The sequence below is a fragment of the Phascolarctos cinereus genome, unplaced genomic scaffold (assembly GCF_003287225.1).
Source record: "Phascolarctos cinereus isolate Bilbo 61053 unplaced genomic scaffold, phaCin_HiC Scaffold_2;HRSCAF=192, whole genome shotgun sequence".
Taxonomy (NCBI): domain Eukaryota; kingdom Metazoa; phylum Chordata; class Mammalia; order Diprotodontia; family Phascolarctidae; genus Phascolarctos; species Phascolarctos cinereus.
In genome coordinates, this window is record NW_027555625.1 from 52,099,075 (window position 1) to 52,119,454 (window position 20,380).

Consider the following 20,380-nt stretch of genomic DNA (forward strand, 5'->3'; position numbering starts at 1 on the left):
ACCCCCTTAGATCCTAATTCTCCTCTTCTTCCTTCCTCCTTTTAATCCTCCCTTCAGGATCAGGAAACCTGTTTTGCTTATAACTATTCCCTTCCTGGTATTATTCTCTCTCTTAACCTCCCCACCCCCATCCCTGCTTATTTCCTTGTTGATTCTGATGTATTTCTACATGATACTGAAGGAAGGGGGTGGGAAAAGACAAGGTGTATCCAACACTCTTTTGTATGCTTCAGGTAGGAGTGAGGTTCACCTGATGCTTGCTCCCCCTAACCCCCTAATCCCTTCCTCCATGTTCATATAGTCTTCTCACCGACAGCAATTACGAAAAGTAGCAAATCCTGCCCCCTCCTTCCTCCTTTCTACTCTCACACATTCCTCCTTTTATCCTTTCTTCAAATCTCCAGAACAGAACCAATCCCCATTCCTTTTTCTCAAGGACTTCTGACTTCTCTTTGAAGATATTAAGGTTCTGAAGGGACACTTGCTTATTTTCCCTTGATTAGAAAATTAGCATAGCAGCATCAAAGAGCCCCTTCCAATTGCTTAAACGTATTTACCTTTCTGAGTTTCTTTAGAGTCTTATGGTCTGCATTTTATTTTATACCATTTTAATTTTTAACATATTTTATTTATTTCATTAAATATTTCCCAATTACATTTTAATTTTAAAAATCATTTTAAAAATGTATTCTCTCCTTCCGTCCTGCCCCTCCTCACTCTTTTAGAAGGCAAGCAATTTGATAATGATGATATATGTGAAGTCATGCAAAACATATTTCCATATTAGCCATATTGCAAAAGAAAACACAGCATGTTTGCATTTTAAATTTCATACTTGGTTCTGGTCTTTTCATCAGAAATGCTTGGAAGTCCTCTATTCCATTAAAGATCAATTTTTTCTATATAGGGTTATCCTCAGCTTTATAGAGTAAGTCATTATTGGTTTTAAGGCTATATTTTTTGCCTTTTGGAATACCGTATTCCGAGATTCCCTAGATCAGGGGTTCTTAGCCTCTCTGTGTGGGTCATGGATCCTTGACAGTCTGGTGAAGCCTATACATCCCTTTTTGGAATGTTTTAAGGTGAATAATTTTATTATTTTTTTAGAGCACAATATTGCAGATTTTAATCCTCTTTTAGATGTACATTTATTGTTCTTAAGTAGTACAATGAAGTTTGAGAAGTACAGTCCGTGGTGTTGAACCATCAGCAGCAGCAGCAGGGTCTTGTCCATCCAGGAGGCCCACCTCTTTTAATATCTGAGAAAGATTTGGCCTCCTTCATTCTTCAGTGGAAAGTATTGTTCATGAGTAAAGCATTCTGTTCTTTTCTCTAATGTGGCTGTGATGGCTGGAGATTTCATCTGTAATGAGGCATTATTAATTAGATAATCCAAAACCTCTTGCTGTTCAGCCAACGAAGGAAACTGGGTATTTTGGGGAAGCTAGCTATTCTGGGCAATTCTCCTTTCTTTCTGCTTCCAATGTATATGTGTACATCATTAGATCTACATCATTACATGTACATCATTAGTTACCAAGTAATTATTAAGGGGAACATATGTACTCCTGGCTGTTTTAAAAACCTCAGCTCTTTTAAAAAACACAGCTGCAATGACAGCATTTATGGAAGCTATGGCTGGAATGATTCTTTTTTACAACCCCTTGGGTTAGCCTATAGGTAACACCTCTAATATTAAATTGTGATGCTCTCTCTAGTGGTTTTTTGGAAAATCCATCAAATGTGATCAGGATCATCTTCATCCAATGTAACTCCCTCTCCAAAAGGCTGTTCCTTGGGCCACTGTAATATTCTTGCATACTCAATCCAATGTTCAGGGAGCCTAGGCATTGATGCAATGGTACACATGGGAAAATTAACCTATGGTGGATAAAGTTCCAGTGTACATTCAATACAGGCTATCATTCCAGGTAGAATTACCCTAGCATTTCCTTTAAAACCTTCTGTTCTCCTTCTATCAAAGGAATAATGGCACTTGGATCTGATACTCCATCTTCATAATTCAGAAGTAATATCAGCATGCCATTTATTCAATGGCTTCTAGCAATAATGGAGTGTAGACTACATACAATGATATGAAATTGTCTATAGAAAATATCATCAAAATTTTGAATCTTGTTGAAATGTGGAACTACTGCGCAATTAGGAATTAGGAATTCTGTAGCAACTTCAGCTTTGGGTCTTCTGACATCCTCAGGCCTAAACAAAAATTGCCTGTCTTGGTTGGAAACATGATGTCCTATGGTGTCCATGTCTATTACATGAATTTGTCTGAAACCAAACAATGCCAGATTTTTCAGGAGTTCACATGCTGATCCTCCTTCTCTAATGACTAGCACTTTACAAGCATCTAACAAAAACCAAAGAGATTCAGTACTTGGTTCAAAATCAGCACGTACGAATGGTCCAGATCGCTCCAGGAACTTCTTTACATGGTTCCAGTGACTGTCCCAGTTTCCAGTGCCCCACACCCACAATCAACAGTCAAATAGCCTTCTTTGTAGTTTCCCCAGCAATTCTTGTCAAATAGGGAGTTCCTTTCTAGGTAATTTATATTTTGAGATTTATAGAATGCTGAATTGTTGGGTTCAGTTATTTCAGATTCTGTATTATTTAGTTTCTTCCATTGATTTTTTTTCTATTTTTAAACCCAACTAAATAGTTTTAATGACTACTGCTTTCTAATATAGTTTGAGGTCTAGAAGAGCCCTTTATTCCTGCCTTTTTCCACACTTATAAAGAGATACATGGAGCACACACATCTTTATGGTAGTTTAATACCTGTTATCAACCTTTTTTTTAAACACTAACTTCATTAATTTTAAAAAAAACTTTATACTTTCTTCAGTTCTCTGCTCCCTGATGTCACTCCAAATTTGTATTTAATAGTTATAAGCCCATTAATCAAGTCTACCCTGTTGTTCATTGGGCTGGGCCTTACAGCCAGAAAGATTTGGGTTTAAGTCCACCCTTTGACCCACATTGATTGCATAACCCTGAACAAGTCTCTAAACCTCTCAGTGCCCTAGGTAACTTTCTAAAACTAAGTTTCACAAACAAGGTGCCAACCTGCACTACTACAAGAAATGTCCTCATCTGGCAGTTCCCCACACCAATGAATCACAGGTACAGGTCCTATCTCTCATCCACCTCATAAGAGGTGATTCTGTGATTCAATCCTTAGGAGCAGAAGAATTGGTTTTATAACTTTTAATTCAGGAAATGCAAGAAGTCAGTCAAGCTAATCCTGAGGCTCTGCAAAAACAAACAAACAAACAAACAAATAAATAAACAAATGAGTAAGTAAATAAATAAAGAGTAAATAAATAAATGATTGTAATTCCTGGAGACAGGAACTGTTTTATTTTCCCTCATAGTTCTTGTAGTGCCTTAGACAGCGCACTGAATATAGTATGTAGCTAACAAGTGTTTGTGGAATGCAAAAATGAATTAATGTACTATATTATAATATCTCGCAGTGGGAAATGAGTTGGGCTGACCAATATTTAAAGAGAAAAGTGTATGTGACACTATCACAATAATGCCTAAAAAGAGTTGTCTCCTGCTCTTGGCCTTTTTCCCCTTCTCCTCAAAGCTTGTTCCCACTCTGACTGCTTCATGAATCAAGTGGCAAAGCAGATCAACAATGAGAGAAGAAAGGATGGCATTTTCTAATTTCAGGAAAGAAATGCAACAATTTCTGTCCCCAAAAGATTTGCAGAATTTGAGAATGTCAGTGCTGGAAGGAACAAACACCCTTATTTTATCGAGGAGACAATTTAAGCTGGGAGGGTGGGGTGATGAAAGGTACTTACCCAAAGTAGATCCCAGCTTTACTGAATACTAGCTTAGTCTTCTTTAAGTTACATTTGTCCATTCTTCCTACTGGGAAGGCATCTGGGTCACCAGGAATCTGTCACTATCATTCTTGGGACATTGTGAGCAAAATTCTTTAAAATGGAGAATTAAATGTCCAAAATCTGTGATTCTGCTATCGAAGGTACTTGTTCCATTTACTAGATCAAAAAGAATGGGCATCGAAGAACCTTGATTCATATCCTACTTACAATGCTTACTTTAAGCAAATCCTTTAACTTCTATGGACCTCTGTTTCCTCATCTGTGGAGTAAGAAAGAAATATGAGGCAGCCAAGTGGTGCAAAGGATAGAGCAGTGGGCCTGGACTCAGGAAGACCTGACTTCAACTCTGGCCTGAGACACTTGTTAGCTGTGTGACCTTGGGCAAGTCACTTAAGGGTTATCGGCCAGTTTCCTTAACTGTAAAATGGGAGTGATAATAGAATCTGCTTCCCAGGGAGGTATCTGTAAAGTGCTTGGCACATAGTAGGCACTTAATAAATGCTAGCTACTCTAAGAATGTAGGGGTTGGACTAGACCGCCTCTAAGGTCCCTTCATGCTCTTAATCTATAATCTATGTATTAAGCATATATCATTTGCAAATCAATGTAATCACAGGTCTGGTAAAACAAATAAATACATAAATGAAAAACAAAAGCTAAAAAAACTTCTCCATGTATCATATTCAGATCACAATCATTACAGACTGGCTGTCAGGAACAAGACATTCTATCTTTCAGCTCTGGGCATCTCTCTGGTGGTCCTCCTATGTCTGGCATTCTCTTCCTCGTCTGCTCTGACTGCTGACCCCCCTGCCTTCCTTCAAGTCCCAACTAAAACCCAGCCTTCTACAGGAAACTTTCCTCTGCCCCTTTTAATTCCTGAGCCTTCCCTCTGTTAATTATTCCTATTTAACCTGTACGCAGCTTGCTTTGTATATATGCTCCCACGTTGTTTCCCCCATTAGACTGTAAGCTCCTTGAGGGCAGTGACTGTCTTTTGCCCCTGTTGTATCCCCAGCGCTTAGCACCTGGAACACAGTGGGAGCTTCATAAATATTGATTAACCATTCCCCAATTGATAAATGGAAAAAGGATATGAACAGGAAGTTCTGAGATGAAGAAATTAAAGCTATCTGCAGTCATATGAAAAAATGCTCTAAATCACTATTGATTAGAGAAATTGCAAATCAAAACAATTTTGAGGTACCATATCACAGCTATCAGGTTGGCTAACATGACAAAACAGGAAAATGATGTTTTAGAAGATGTGGGAAAATTGGAACATTAATCCATTGTTGGTGGAGTTGTGAATTGATCCAACCATTTTGGAGAACAATTTGGAACTATGCCCAAAGGGCTATAAAACTGTGCATACCCTTTGACAAAGCAATACCACCTCTAGGGCTGTATCCCAAAGAGATCATACAAATGGGAAAAGGACCCACATGTACAAAAATATTCATAGCAGCTCTTTTTGTGGTGGCCAAGAATTGGAAATTGAGGGGACGCCCATCCATTGGGGAATGGCTGAGCAAGTTGTGGTATCTGAATGTAATGGAATACTACTGTGCTATAAGAAATGATGAACAGGATGACTTCAGAAAAACCTAGAAAGACTTGTATGGTCTGATGCTGAGTGAAGTGAGCAGAACCAAGAGAACTTTGTACACAATAACAGCCACGTTGTGCGTTGACTAATTTGGATAGACGGCTCTTCTCAGCTATGCAAGGATCTAAGACATCTCCAAAGGCCTCATGATGGAAAATGCTATCCACATCCAAAGAAAGAACCATGGAGTTTGAATGCTGATCGAAGCATACTATCTGCTCTTTTTTTTGTTTCGTTTTGTTTCTTCTTTCTTTTTTTGTTCCTCTTATTGGTTCTAATTCTTCTTTACAACGCGACTAATGTGAAAATATGTTTAATAGGAATGTATATGTAGAGCCTAAATCAGATTGCATGACGTCTTGGAATGGGGGGGGAGAAAATTTTAAACTTAAAAGCTTATGGAAGTGAATGTTGGAAACAAAAAATAAATTATTAGTAAAAAAGTAAACATTGACTAATCCTAACCCTAAAACTCTCTCGAGCGTCAACCCTCTCCTCATATCTGGGGGCACGATGTACTACTAGTATTACGGTAGCCAAAAGACTGGGATGAAGTTTCGCTCAATTAAAACTTAAAAGAGAAAGCGGGTAGCCGTAATAAGTCACACCAGTCGGAGGCCACCGGCCTCTGTGGTAACGTATGCTCGAAGCTGTTAGGCCGGTCAAACAGACCCGGGCATAACCGATCTAATAAGGGCTGACGTCCATTGAGTGGACCCAGGTTAGAGCCAGTTGTGCCAGGCGCATGCGCCGCGAAGTCGCGCGCCCAGTACCCCAGGTCGCCTAGTTCATCTCTCTTCCGGTCCTAACATCTGCCCACTGGAACCCGAGCAACCTGCCCACCCGAGAGGGCCGGCGTAGCACCCAAGGTCTATCTTTCGATCCAAGTTTATTGGCTGCAAGAATCCGGAGCGGGCGGTCCCAAATATGATTGGCCAGGGCGCGAGCAGCTGCTGCCGAACCGCCCAATGGCGTCGGAGCGCGTGAGCGAAGGGGGAGGGGCCTTCCCGGTGTGTGGGCCGCCCAGTCGCTTAGAGCTGCGGCGTGAGCTGGCCCTGAGTGGACTGTATCCGGCTGGCTGTCAGAACTACGGGGTTCGGGTTCGGGTTCGGTTTGGGCCATGACCGCCGAGAAGCCGCTCGTCGCCATCACTTGCACCGCCCCCACCAACATCGCGGTCATCAAGTACTGTGAGTGGGGGAGGAGGCGCTGGAGCGGGGGAGGGGGAGTCACGGGAAACGTTTCCCCCCGAACGCCGGGCTCCGAGTTTCGGGTTCCGGAGGTATTTGGTTTCCGAGTGACCGACTCTGGAGCTGCAAGGAACCTGGAAACCATCCAGGACAGGCGCTCTTAGCTCGAGAGCTGTGCTCTGGGATGGGGGAGGGAAAGACATCTTTAGTTCAGTAATAGAATGTTAATATTTGATTAAAATATTATTAAAACAAAATAATATGTCAATAATGTAATAACCCCAGGCACACAAAACATTGTTTATGTTAGTAATAAATAATTCTTAAAATAATATTTTAAATAATATTTAAGAATAAAAATAATAAATAAATAATGTGCACCTAAAAACATTCCAAGAAGGGGTGCATAGGCTTCACCAGACTGTCAGAGGCCCATAGCACTCAGAGAGGCCAAGAACCCCTGATCTAGCCCAACCCCTTCATTTTGCAAAGGACGCGCTGAGGCTCAGAGAGAGCAGATGACTTGCCCAGCGATCGATCGCACAGCTAATTGATTAGCAGCAAGGGGTTCAAACCCAGGTTCTCTTATTCCACCTTCAAGGAAGGTGCCTCTCAGTGGTGACTTTCCTGAAACACAAGTCCCGGAATGTCACCCCCTCACTGAGTAAACTTCAATGGCTCCCTATTGCCTTCAGGATCAAAGGCAGAATCCTCAAAATGGAGGAGATCGTGCTTTCACAACCAGCTTCACAGAGCTGTTGGGTAGGTAGTGGAAAAAAACCCTGGACTTGAAATCAGAAAAACTTGGGTTTGATTCCAGGCTCTACCTGTTTGAGTAATGTTTGGAAAAAAAAAATAAGATGGATAGAGCACTGGCCCTGGATTCAGAAGGACCCGAGTTCAAATTTGGCCTCAGACACATAACACCAACTGTGTGACCCTGGGCAAGTCACTTAACCCCATTGCTTAGCCAAAAAAAAAAAAAGGCCCTCAACCTCCTGAGGCCTATAAAATGAAGGAATGACCAGGGAAGATGCTATTTAAGATCCAGTCCACTTCTGACAATCTGATTTTTCTGTGAGGAGAGTGCTTTGTAGATCTTAAAGCATTCTGTGCTGTCAGCTTTATTTCCTTGTAACCTCCTGAAGGTCTATGATCTGGTTATACACTTTTTTTTTAAATCTTAGTGTTTGGCACAAAGGAGATGCTCATGAAATATTTGTTGAGTATGTGTTGCTAGGAAGATAGAGATGTTCTGTAGAATTCTATCTTTTCTAGTCCTGTCCTTCCCAGAGTTTACACGGATTCATACATTCATCCTCAAATGCCACAAAAGCCCAATTCTGCCGTGCCTCCTTGTGGCGTGGAGATAAGCCTGACTTCTGGAGCACTGTAGCAGTAGATTAGGAGCGTTCTCACTGCCTGTCCCCCGTGTCTGGAATTTTCTCCTTCCTCATCTCTGCCTCTTGCCCACCTTGGCTTCCTTCAAGTCACAGGCCAAATCTCCTCCCTTACAGGAAGCCTGTTCCTGTCCCCTTTAATCCGAGTGCTTTCCCTCTGTTAGTTTCCGATTTCTCCTGGCTATTGCTTCTTTGTAGGTAGTCACTTGCCCACTGTCTCCCCATTAAACTGTGAGCGCCTGAAGGGCAGGGACTGTCTTTTACCTTTCTTGGTGTCCCTGTTGCTTATAGCACACTACCTGGTACATAGTACGCACTTGGGCAGCTGGTTGTGCAGTGGTTAGAGCACTGGGCCTGGAATCAGTTCTGTGACCCTGGGCAAGTCACTTACCTTCTGTTTGCTGCAGGTCCCTCCACTGTAAAAACTGAGATACTGACAGTGTAACAGATAGTAGCAGGGTGGTTGCAAGGACCGAATAAGATAATGTTTGTAAAGCACTTAGCACGGTGCCTGGTGCATGGCAGCTGCTATTTGAACACTAGCTCTTGTTATTGTTATCGTTGCTGACTGTCAGCAGTTGTCATTGTTATCGTTGCTATTGACTGTCAGCTTGAACGTGCTTCCAGGGAGGTCCAGGTGGCACACCGCATGTCTGTTGTTTGGGGACCAGAGGGCTGAGTGCACAGAGACATTGCCTGGAGCTGGGCCACCGGCGGTTTTGACTACTGAGCTCATGAATTACAGTCTGTTAAAAGTGTAGGGAGGATTGGGTCTGCATCAGTGGAGAGAGTCTTCACCCTGCTGCAATGTCTGACTCTAGGGTGTTTTGCTGAGGTCCTTTGAAAGGTTTGCTGAGAGTTTTAAATCAGCAAAGGGAGGCAGCCTGTGGCTTGGGGGAGAATAGAAGTAGAAGTAAAGGTAGCAGGCAGGTGAATTAGGACCTGTTGAAGAAGATAAAGGACAGTCACCTGGACTTTTGTACCTCAGTTCCCAGAGGTCAGTCTGGGAAAGCTTTCTCAAAGGGGTAGGACTTAAACTTCATTTTGAAAGATTTACATAAGCAAAAGGGAGGGGAAGGACTTTACTGGCCTGGGAACTACACTTCTCAGGTTGGGTGTGAGTGGGTGTACATGGGACTGGGAAGAGATAGACTTGCCTAGAGCAGAACCCTCTTGCAGAGTAGCGGGAGGTCAGATTGCCTCAGTAGAGTAACAGCAGTCATCTGGGTTTTCTTGCTCTTCCAGGGGGAAAACGTGATGAAAAGCTGATTTTGCCCATCAATTCGTCGCTGAGTGTCACTTTGCACCAAAGTCAGGTATGTACAAATGCAGAAGCTACTTCTCCCCCAGCTGGGAGCTGAGATCCCACACAAGTCCATATACCATGTATTAACTGGAAGACTTTGCCTGTGGAGGAGTGGGAAGAGAAGAGGCAGCAATAGTGTTCTCAGTCTGCAGCCTCCACATGCCAGCTTTCCACCAGAGGAGTTCGAGATTCATGACCCCTCCTGAAGGACTCTTTTGATGATGATTTCACAGGACCAACACTTCTGCACTAAAAAATAAGGGACCCAAACCATTTATGCTAGAACCCTGGCCTGGCAGGTAGGATTATGGACCTAGTCCGGGGTCTCTGCCACCTACCCTACAACCCCATGCATGGCCGTGTCTGCCTCTATTTCCTGATTTCTAAAATATACTTAAGGACTAGACTAGGGGTTGGGAACCTTCAGCCTCGAAGCCACATGTAACCCTCTAGGTCCCCAAATGCAACCATGGCTTTGTTCTGTGAAGTTTGGATTCAGTCAGAGAGCCGCACTTCAAGACCTAGAAGGCCATGTATGTGGCCTTGAGGCTGAAGGTTCCCTACCCCTAGACTAGACCTATGATTCACTGTCATAAGGCACTCCCTGGCCAGGTAGGGCCCTCTCCCAGTATAAGATGGAACCTTCTCTATAACTTAGAGCCTTAGAGAGTATTCTGGAACCCTCAAAAGTTAAGTAACTTGTAGTTAAGTGACCGGTAGGTATCAGAGGTGGGATTTGAACATGGGTCTTCCTGGCTTTGTGGTTGGCTTTCAGTCCCTTAAGCCACAGTGCCTCATTTCTTTTCTTTTCTTTTCTTTTTTTTTTTTGAGACAGTCAAGGTTAAGTGCCTTGCCCAGGGTCACACAGCTAGTAATTATTTGAGGCCAGATTTGAACTTGGGTCCTCCTGACTCCAAGGCTGGTGCTCCACATACTGCCTCATTTCCAAGTGAGATCACAGATCCCTTTGAGTGTGTGTAGGGTCCCGTGGAATGTAAGCCTCTTGAGGGCAGGAACTTTTTCTGTCTTTGAATACTCCACACCTAGCACAGTACCTTCCTTATACATAGTAGGGGCTTAGTGCTTATTGAACTTGGGGCAGGGGGAAATCACTATCTTAAAAGACTGAAAAAATTAAATAAGGCTAGCATCTGGCTCCCTGAAAGGTGAAAAAGGAGATCGTGGGTAGTAACTTGTATTAAAATGGACTTGGATATGTGGGAAATGAGTTCAGTTCTAATTAATATTGCCATCTAGAAATTCCTTGTTATTTCCTGAAGGCTGAGGTGACCCTGTTTTTCTTTCCTAGTTAAAAACCACCACCACAGCAGCTATCAGCCGGGACTTCAAAGAGGACCGAATCTGGCTGAATGGCAAGGAGGAGGATATGGGGCACCCACGGTTACAGTCCTGCCTTCGAGAGAGTAAGTGCTGGAGATCTTGAGCTGGTTCCTTTGGCCCTGGGTCACATGCCCTTCTCCTTTGCTAGTTTTCATTTGGGATGAGAGTGGTAATGAACCTGGGTGTCCTGGCTGAAAGAGGGTAGATTAGAAGATATCAATGATGTTTTCCATTTTCCTGACTCCCTTAAAGTAAGGTGGCAGAAGGCTTGGCGACTAACCCTGAGCACTGTTTGGGTACCTCCAGCACCACTCTCCTCATTGTTTCTCAGACCTCTACTTTGGTACATAATGGTTGGAAGCTACAGCGCTGTAGGTGTGGGGGTCAGGAGCTATACAAAGGGAGAAGCTTATGGATTTTGTTATTTTTAATTTTTTATTCTAAAGTTAACAAACACCCAAAATGAGCATTTCTATATACAAAGAGAAAAGGGATTGTACATGAAACTGATAAATCTCTATCATGTGTAGCTTGCTTTTCCTTTTAAGTCTGTAATAAATTCAACATGGTTGGTTATTGCATTGATCAGAATCCTAATTCTGTTTTTCTTAGTTGTTTTTCTTTACACTGTTACAGTTATTATATAAATTGTTCTGCTGGTACTGCTCACTTCACTCTTCATTAGTTCATACAAGTCTTCCCAGGTTTCTCTGAAACCGTCTGTTTTGCCATTTCTTAATATGCAGTAATATTTCATCACAGTCATATACCAAGATTTGTTTGGCCATTCCCTAGTTGACGGACATCCCCTTAGTTTCCAGTTCTTTTTTTTTTTTCCAGGTATATGTAAAAATAATTTTTAACATTTGTTTTTCTAAGGTTTTGAGTTTTGCTTTGATCTGCATTCAGATTCTATCAGCTCTTTCTCTGGAGGTACGCAGCATTTTTCATCATAAGTCCTTCAGAATTGTCCTGGATCATCATATTGCTGAGAATAGCTAATTCCTTCACAGCTGATCGTTGTACGATATTGCTGTTACTATGTAAAATATGCTCCTGGTTCTGCTCGCTTCACTTTGCATCAGTCTTTCCAGGTTTTTCTGAAAGCATCCTGCTCATCACTTCTTACAGCACAATAGTATTCCATCATAATCATATACCACAACTTGCTCAGCCATTCCCCAACTGATGGGCATCCCTTCAGTTTCCGATTCATTGCCACCATGAAAAGAGCTGCTAGAAATATTTGTGTACGTGTGGGTCCTTTTCCCTTTTGTGTACGTGTGGGTCCTTTTCCCTTTTTGATGATCTCTTTGGGATACAGCCCTAGTAGTGGTATTGCTGAATCAAAAAGGTATGCACAGTTTGGTTACCCTTTGGGCATAGTTCCAAATTGTTCTCCAGAATGGTCAGTCTAGTTCACAACCCCACCAACAAAGCTTCATTTGGTGTCTCAATTTTCCCACGTCCTCTCCAACATTGGTCATTTTCCTTTTCTGTCATATAAGCTGATCTTTTCGGTGTGAAGTGGTGCCTCACATTGTTTTTATTTCTCTATTCAACAGTGATTCTCTAATCAAGCATTTTCTTATGACTATAAATAGCTTTGATTTCTTCATCTGAAAACTGTTGGTTTATATACTTTTACCGTGTATCAGGTGGGGTATGACTTGTATTCTTATAAATTTGACTCAGTTCTTTATATATTTTTGAGAAATGAGGCCTTTATCAAAGAAACTTATAAAAAACTTTTTTACAGTTATGATTACTAAGTCTGTATTTCCCTCCATCCTCTTTTTTCCCTTGTTTGTCCCTCTCTTTCTCTCCTTTCATCCTGTCCCTTCTCAAAAGTGTTTTGATTCTGATTACCACCTCCCCTGTCTCACACTCCCTGCTATCATCCCCCCAACCCTTTCTCTTATCCCCTTCCCCTCCTACTTCCTCATAGGATAACATAGATTTCTATACCCAACTGAGTGTATATGTCATTCCCTCTTTGAGCCAGTTCCAGTGAGAGTAAGGTTCTAGCATTATCCACCCCACCACCCTCATCCTCCCCCTCCACTGAAAAGCTTTTTTGTACCTTTTATGTGAGATAATTTACCCCGTTCTATCTCTCCCTTCCCCTTTAATCCCTCTTTCTCATCCCTAAATTTTTTTAAATATCACCCCATCGTAGTCAGTTTACACCTGTGCCCTCCATCAGTGTATTCTTCTAACTGCCCTAAGAGTTCTTAGGAGTTGCAAATCATCATCTCACCATGTAGGAATGTAAACAGTTTAATCTTATTGAATCTCTTATGACTTCTCTTTTCTGTTTACCTTTTCATGCTTCTCTTGAGTCCTGTATTTGAAAGTCACATTTTCTATTCAGCTCTGGTCTTTTCATCAGGAATGCTTGAAAGTCTTCTATTTCATTATATCTCCGTTTTTACCCCTGAGGAATGATACCCAGGTTCGCTGGGTAAGTGGATTCTTAGTTGTAATCCCAGCTCTTTTTCCTTTTGGAACATCATATTCCAAGCCCTCCAGTCCTTTAATGTAGAAGCTGCTAACTCTTGTGTTATCTTGACTGTGGCTTCACGATGTTCGAGTTGTTTCTTTGTAGATGCTTGCAGTGTTTTTTTATTGATCTGTGAGCTTTGGAATTTGGCTGTAATATTCCTAGGAGTTTTCATTTTGGGGTCTCTTTAAAGTGGTAGGTCATTGCATTCCTTCAGTTTCTGTTTTCACCTCTGGTTCTAGGCTGTCAGGGTAGTTTTCCTTGATATTTGTAGCCCAGGATCTAATGTGGTACCTGTCATCTAGGGTTTCTTTGCAAATCTTTGCGAATCAGCTGATTTCCCAAGTGTTGGGAATTCTCATTTTCTGTTCTTGGCACAAGCGTTCGAAGGACACGGTAGCGCTCAGAGCTGGGTGTGCCACCCCCCTTCTCTTGTTGGTCCCAGCAAGCATTGAGTAAGCACCCACTCTGTGCTAGGCCGATCAGTGGTGCTCCGAGGCCGATGAGGAGACAGCCTGCCAAACAAGGTCCAGAGAGGGGAGTGGGAAAGCCACATCAGAAGCAGTCACAGAAGGGCTGACCGGCCCTGGCCCCTGGCCTTTGTTCCTCTCTCTTTTCCCCAACAGTCCGTCGCCTGGCTCGGAAAAGAAGGAGCGGGAGTGATGGTGATTCTGTTCCTCTGTCCTACAAGGTGCACATTGCGTCCGTGAATGACTTCCCCACGGCAGCAGGCCTGGCCTCCTCGGCAGCAGGGTACGCCTGCCTTGGTGAGTGGTGTTGGAAGCGGGGCCCACTAGGAATGTCTGCAGATCTGCCTCCCCAGACCAGGGAGGGCCCGGGACTCTGGGGGGGGATTGGGGTAGGGGGTGGCTCTGATTGATCAGCAGCAGCTCCTGGTTTCTGGGAGGTACGAGGGCCCTGGGGAGCTGACCAGAGGCCTGCCCTCACTACTCGGCATCTTTTAGGCCCATCTCCCAGCTATTATGTAATCACAGATATTGCTGTTTTCTGAGCCATCCTCATGGTAGTGTATAACTGCACAAATAAAACCTCTGCTGGGAGATAGTGACTGCACCTGCGATTGTAATCCCGGTGACTGTGGCTGCGTGTGTCATCTCTCCTCTCCATTCCTTTGCCCACAGTCTACACTCTGGCCCAGCTCTACGGGGTTGAGAGCGAGCTCTCAGAAGTGGCTCGGCAAGGCTCGGGGAGCGCTTGTCGCAGCATGTTGGGGGGCTTCGTGCAGTGGCACATGGGAGACAGGCCCGACGGCAAAGACAGCCTTGCCCAGCAGGTCGCGCCAGAGTCCCATTGGCCAGAGCTCCGGGTCCTGGTTCTGGTGGTGAGTGGGACCTGGCTTGGGAGCGGATGGAAGCTTCTCCAACAGTATTTCCCATTCTGAGGGCCGGCCTTCTGGGAGGAGGCCCGAGAAACCACAGCTGCTTCCCTCAAGTCTGTGGCCTAGATGATTCTGGGTGGTTTGTCTGGGGAAGCCTCAGGGAAATGTAGAAGAGCCCTGTGACCCTCCATCCCTGCCGGCATAGTCTTAGCTGGTCCACAGATAGTGTGTCCTGTTCATTCATTCATGCCACAGCTTACACTTCCCAGACTGTGTACGTCTCCATTTTCCAGAGGCCAACTCTGATACCTCCTCCATGAAGGCATCCCTGACTCCTCTCCCCCTCGTCGCCCCATTTCCTCTGAACTTTTCTGGCACTTCAGTCTGTACCACCTTCTCTAATGGTCTGCCTTGGGTTGTCTGTGGTTATTTCCTGTGTGTCAGTCTTGTCTCGAGCTCCTAGAAGACAGCTAGTCTGTCTGTATTTTCTCCAGCACGTAGTTCATTACCTCGCAGAGCTCCCTGGTCCGTGAAGGGTTGGTTTGGGGAGTGCTGGGAGGTGTGCTCTTTTGAGGTTGCTGCGCTGTGGTACCTAACATATTCTTTCTTGGGTTAGGTGAGTGCTGAAAAAAAAAAAGTGACCAGCTCATCTGGAATGCAGACCAGCGTAGAAACCAGCTCTCTGCTCAAAGTAAGGCTTGGCCTGGGGCCCGCAGGGGGATGGAGCGGGAGGGGGCCGGTGGTAGCCGGCCCATATCACACCCTGGGCCACCAGGCCTTGCCAGAGTCACAGGACTCCTCGGCCTCTTGGCTTCCAGATCAGCATGTCTGTTCCTTCCCACCCTCTGGCCTTTCCCTGGATAGTCTGAAGCTGGCTGGTTTCTTTGCAGTTCCGGGCTGAGTCTGTGGTGCCCGGGAGGCTGGCAGAGATGGCACGGTGTATCGCGGAGCGGGACTTCGAGGGGTTTGGCCAGCTGACCATGAAGGACAGCAACCAGTTCCATGCCACCTGCCTGGACACTTTCCCTCCCATCTGCTACCTCAATGACACGTCTCAGCAGATCATGGGCCTGGTCCACCGCTTCAATGCCCACTACGGCAAGACCAAGGTAAAGCGGATGTGCCCAGAAGAGCAACGGCTGCTTGTATGGGACCTCAACGCCTCATGGCCCACGATTCCCCGGAGCAGGGGGCCAGGCTCACAGCTCGACCCAGGGCATGCAGATTGGTGGCCAGCAGGGATCCCTTTCTGATTGAGTTGGACGGCCCTGCCCTAGAGCCCTGTGTGGTGTTCACAGCCCCTGAGGAAGGCAGGAGGGAGAAGAGGTCCATGCGGAAGGGCCAGGGAGCATGCCCATTTCCAGGCATCTGGGGTCCCTGTCCATCTTGGGTTGATGGGGAATGAAGCCTCCGATCCTCTTCCAACTCTAAAACATCAGCATCTATAAACTTTTCTCTCTCCTACCATGGCCCCTCACACAGTGTGGACTGATGCCAGGCTTCTTCCTTCCTAGATCCTGTGAGACCTCTGAGGTACAGGGAGACCCCTTTGCTCTCTTGGTGGCCCTCGGGCACCTCTTAGGGAAGTCGGGGCTCTGGTGCTTTAAGGACGAGGCCCTGGGGAGCCCAAAAGTTCCTTGTGCTCCCTGCTGGCCTGGGAGCAGAGGAGCTGTCACAGGCACATCCATGTCCCCTGTCCTGCTTTTCAGGTGGCGTACACGTTTGATGCAGGTCCCAATGCTGTAATCTTCACCCTGGAAGAAACAGTGGATGAATTTGTCACTGTCATAAAACAGATCTTCCCCCCAGAGATGAACGGAGACAGGTGAGTTGCATGACCTGTTTTCTCTTTTTTCCCTTTTCCTGAATGGCTGTGGCTGACTTATGTATTTGTTGAGGTACAAAGAAAGAGAAATAGTATCTGCTTCAACCAAAAGGTTAAACTGAAAATCCCTGAGTCTGTTACCCACTTTAATTTGCTATTTGAGATGAGGATCATGATGTGCGAACTGTTGCAACTGTCTTGTGTAATGATAGTGGGCAGCATTCTCAGAGTCCAGTAGCATCACTGGTTATCCTGGGAGGCCTGCAGTAGGAAGTGGGCTTCCCAGGCTAGTGTCTCGTTTCCCTCCTGAAGCCAGAGAAGAGAGCTGTTACACTGTTTGCCCAGTATTCTGATTGTGGGAGCCTAGCAGTGATAGCAGGAGCAGAGTGGGCAGTGGTGCTGGCCTAAATGGAAGCTGGTCTGGGGCAGCCTGGGAGGAAGGAAAGAGAGGATAAAGGTGCCTCTTGGGAGCCAAGTCACCATTCAGACTCCCAAGGGGCCAAATTCTGGCTGTGGGGTACAGTTAGGAGGGTGGAAGCCTCTTTAAAAGTGTTCTTGATGGAGCAAAGGAGCTGGGCCACCAAGAGAGCAAAGGGGTCTCCCTGTACCTCAGAGGTCTCACAGGATCTAGAAAGGAAGAATCCCGGCATAGTCCACACTGTGTGAGGAGCCATGGTAGGAGAGAGAAAAGTTTATAGATGCTGATGTTTTAGAGTTGGAAGAGGATCGGAGGCTTCATTCCCTATCAACCCCTCTGCCAGCACTTCTCCGTGCACTGACTAGTCTCCACCATCTGTTTCTGGGTTTTCTCCTCACCTCTCCTTACTACTTTCTGTGTAAGCACTTGTGGGGAGAGAAGGAATCCGTGTCTTGGGAGATAAAGGAGTAGTTTTGAAATTAACCTGTGGAATTTGTTGTGGACTTGGACGGAGAAGCAAGCTGTGTGTGGGCCAGGTTCATGGCTCCAGTCTGCACAGTGTTGTGCCAACAATCATGTTTTGGGTAGAAAGCACTGACTTTTTTCTTAAAACAACGTAGAATTTTGAAGGCCACGCCTGCGGAGCATAAGCTCTGAGAAGTTCTACCTACTTGATATGGTGCCAGCAGTAGGCTGTGCCCCAGGAAGCAGGGCACGCTCAGGGCCAGGAGCTTGGTCACTGGGTGGGGAATTGGTTAGCCATCCCATGAAATAAAGAACAAAGGGCTGAAAGGGTCCCGTCCCACTTAGGCGAATGGTAGTGGAGGGCATGGATGGGCAGACATCTCTTGGTTTCCTTCATCCATGCTGCCTCAGGGCGACTGATGCTGAAGAGGGTGCTGTCTCCTGGTCATTTTCCTCCCAGGTTCCTGAAGGGCTTGCCCATAAGGCCCGCTGAGCTTTCAGAAGAGCTGAAATCTGCTTTGGCCATGGAGCCATCCCCTGGAGGAATCAGATACATCATTACCACTCAGGTAATGCCTAGAAAGCACTTTCCCCCTCATTGCCAGGGAAGCCCCTGCGGGTCAGCAAAGGAGGCCCCTTCTCTTTCCCCTGATGACCATCCCAAAAAATCATCTCATTTATTACGCTCGCCTTCAAAGGTCCCCAGTTCTTTCTACACGGATTCCCTCTCCTGCCCCAGGGCTTTTAGGCCACTTTTCCTTGCTTGCCATCCATTAAGCAGTTGGCCATGGTATAGTAACATCTTAGGGGAAGTAAAGATAAGCAGATATTTCCCGTGTTTCCTCTACAAATCACATGTTCATAATTGCATGATATGCATGGGACATGATGACCTCCCCTGTCCATGCCTGAGGGGGCGGGAGGCTGCTGCTGGGAAAGGTGCTATAAATGTGAAGCCACAATAGACCTCAGGCACGTGAACCTGTGGGACAGAGAAGACAGAAGAGAAAGAAAAGCTTCCCAAGGAAATTTGGCCAAGGGTGTGGAGAAATGGACCTTAGCCAAGTCAACATTCCAAAATGGCCATCTTGTATTGGGCTGATGTCCTTCTGCCTGGAAGGAATAGGGGAGAGTTTACTACTTGACCCTTCCCTCCTGACCCAGTGAGAAGGCTAGCTAAGGGAGATTCCTGCATTGAACTTCTGCTCTGTCACAGGTGGGGCCTGGACCTCAGGTGCTGGAAGACCCCCAGCAGCAGCTCCTGGGCCCCGACGGCCTGCCAAAGCTGGTGTCCTGAGCTTGCACCATCCCCAGTCATCACGCCCCTCGGGGAGATGCAGCCGAATGGGGAGCGTGGATGCAACTTCTGGTTGTACTATTGGGGCTTGCCAGGACTCGGGCTGGTTTCCCAGTTGCTGCATGTGGCTGGAAAAATATTGTCAGGCAGGGGATTTTGTCAGACACCACCAGCAAGGACTCGGGCTTTGGCTTGACTGTGGGCTCTTCCACCCTCCGGCGGGCGGTAGAGGCGGTGGTTGTCCCTGTCGCGGAGTCTGTCTCCTCTGTGTGCACACGTGCAGAGGTGGCACCGCGTGGCGGGGACCCCGGACGGCCCTCTCCTAGCCCGTCACGTGGAGGCCTGGGCAGGAGCGACAGCAGAGCCTGTCGGAGCTGGTGGCGGCGGCTCTTGTGCCTTTCTCGCTGCTCTTCACCAAAGTCCACGGAGGAAAGAAATGGCCAGTAACTTTTCCACTGAATTGTTGCTGACTCTTCTTGATCCATATTAAATGAATGGGAATGTGCCAGCAAAGCAGCCTCTTGGGAGCCTGCAGAGGGAGGGTGTTTCTTGGGGTGATGGCCTGCGGGGCCAATCTTTTGCCAAACTTTGCTTGGGTGTTCCAGAATTTAAGCCACTGACTATGAGTTTAATTTTGTTTAAAAAAAAAAAGAATTTAAACTGGGTGGTCTCTAAGTGGTCTTTCTTTAAAGCCAGTGATGGCGTGTTAACTGGGCATCTGTGCTACCTTGCCCCACAGAGCTAAAAGGTGGTTGTTGGCATTAATCTTGAGTGGAATGTGAGGTTCTACAAGGGTGACTTCCCTGTGGATCTCTACTGGAATTTCTGTAGGAGTAAACCCCCCTCCCCTTGGCTCTCCAGAATGGTGCTGTCCTCCCTAATCCCCAGACTTTGGGGGAGAGGATGGATGACTTCACAGAGGCAGGGTTCAGCTTTGCCTAAGAAGTGGCAGAAGTCAATTATTTCACCCCTGAAAGAAGCGCTATTGCATCCTCTCTCATCTAGTGTTCTGTTGAAGGGAAGTGTTCCTGTTTGTACGTTACTGTGATAATTTGTGTTCATCACGATGACCCCAGAGCTCCTTCTGAATCTCCAGTGGAAGATCTGATTATAATCAGCCCTGTCAGTGCTCCCTTTCAACATCCCCCCTTCCCTGGATTCCCAGGCCAAATATTTAATTATCCAATACATTCCATTTTCTAACCATGGCGAATAATTACATTTGTCATTTAAACAGTACTGTAACCACATAAGTAAACTGAAAAAAATTAAACTCCAAAAGGATTTTCCCCTTATACTCGATGCTCATAACCCCAGCACCAACACCCTGGGAGCTGAAGGTCAGGGAGAGCCAGTGGTCGCAAGGGTAGAAGCAAAGGACCTGGAGATCCAGAGTGCCCTGAATGATGGCCGTGCAAACGTGCCAAGTAAAATCGGGCTCTGGGCCCACGTCCTCTGGGACGGGCTCTGGGCTGGGTTGTTTCCCTGAGTGAAAACAGCACATAGCCCCCTATAGTTCAGGCTGTGGCTTCAGAGGCCCCACTTCCCACTGATGATACGATTGAGCTGTTTTCTGTTACTGTAAAGAGTGGCTGATGGTGTTACTATTACAGTTGGTTTAGAATTTCCCTTTATTCAGTCCCTTCTCATCCCTCATCACCTCAGATATCCACATTGTCTCTGTGGGGTCTTCTAAAACCACAAACTACAAAATAAAACAAAAGGAAGCATTCACTTCAAAGAGAAGGGGTAAGGAGTGTGATGTCTCCCTCTTCTCACTGGTGAGACTCATGCTACCTTTTTACA

The 20,380-nt window shown here is 45.6% G+C and overlaps 1 protein-coding gene and 1 pseudogene across 1 annotated transcript; one reads left to right on the plus strand and one right to left on the minus strand.

Annotated features, from left to right (window-relative positions):
• Nucleotides 1-1,196: 1,196 nt before the first annotated feature.
• Nucleotides 1,197-6,612, minus strand: LOC110210489 (NEDD8-activating enzyme E1 catalytic subunit pseudogene; annotated as a pseudogene).
• MVD (mevalonate diphosphate decarboxylase) lies at nt 6,479-19,238 on the plus strand. The gene is made up of 10 exons (XM_020989167.2): nt 6,479-6,680; nt 9,326-9,396; nt 10,696-10,810; nt 13,857-13,997; nt 14,373-14,572; nt 15,186-15,260; nt 15,460-15,678; nt 16,279-16,394; nt 17,738-17,846; nt 18,494-19,238. Exons 1-10 carry the CDS (start codon nt 6,611-6,613, stop codon nt 18,572-18,574), a joined length of 1,197 nt encoding a protein of 398 aa, XP_020844826.1. The 5' UTR covers nt 6,479-6,610; the 3' UTR covers nt 18,575-19,238.
• The last annotated feature ends 1,142 nt before the right edge of the window (nt 19,239-20,380 follow it).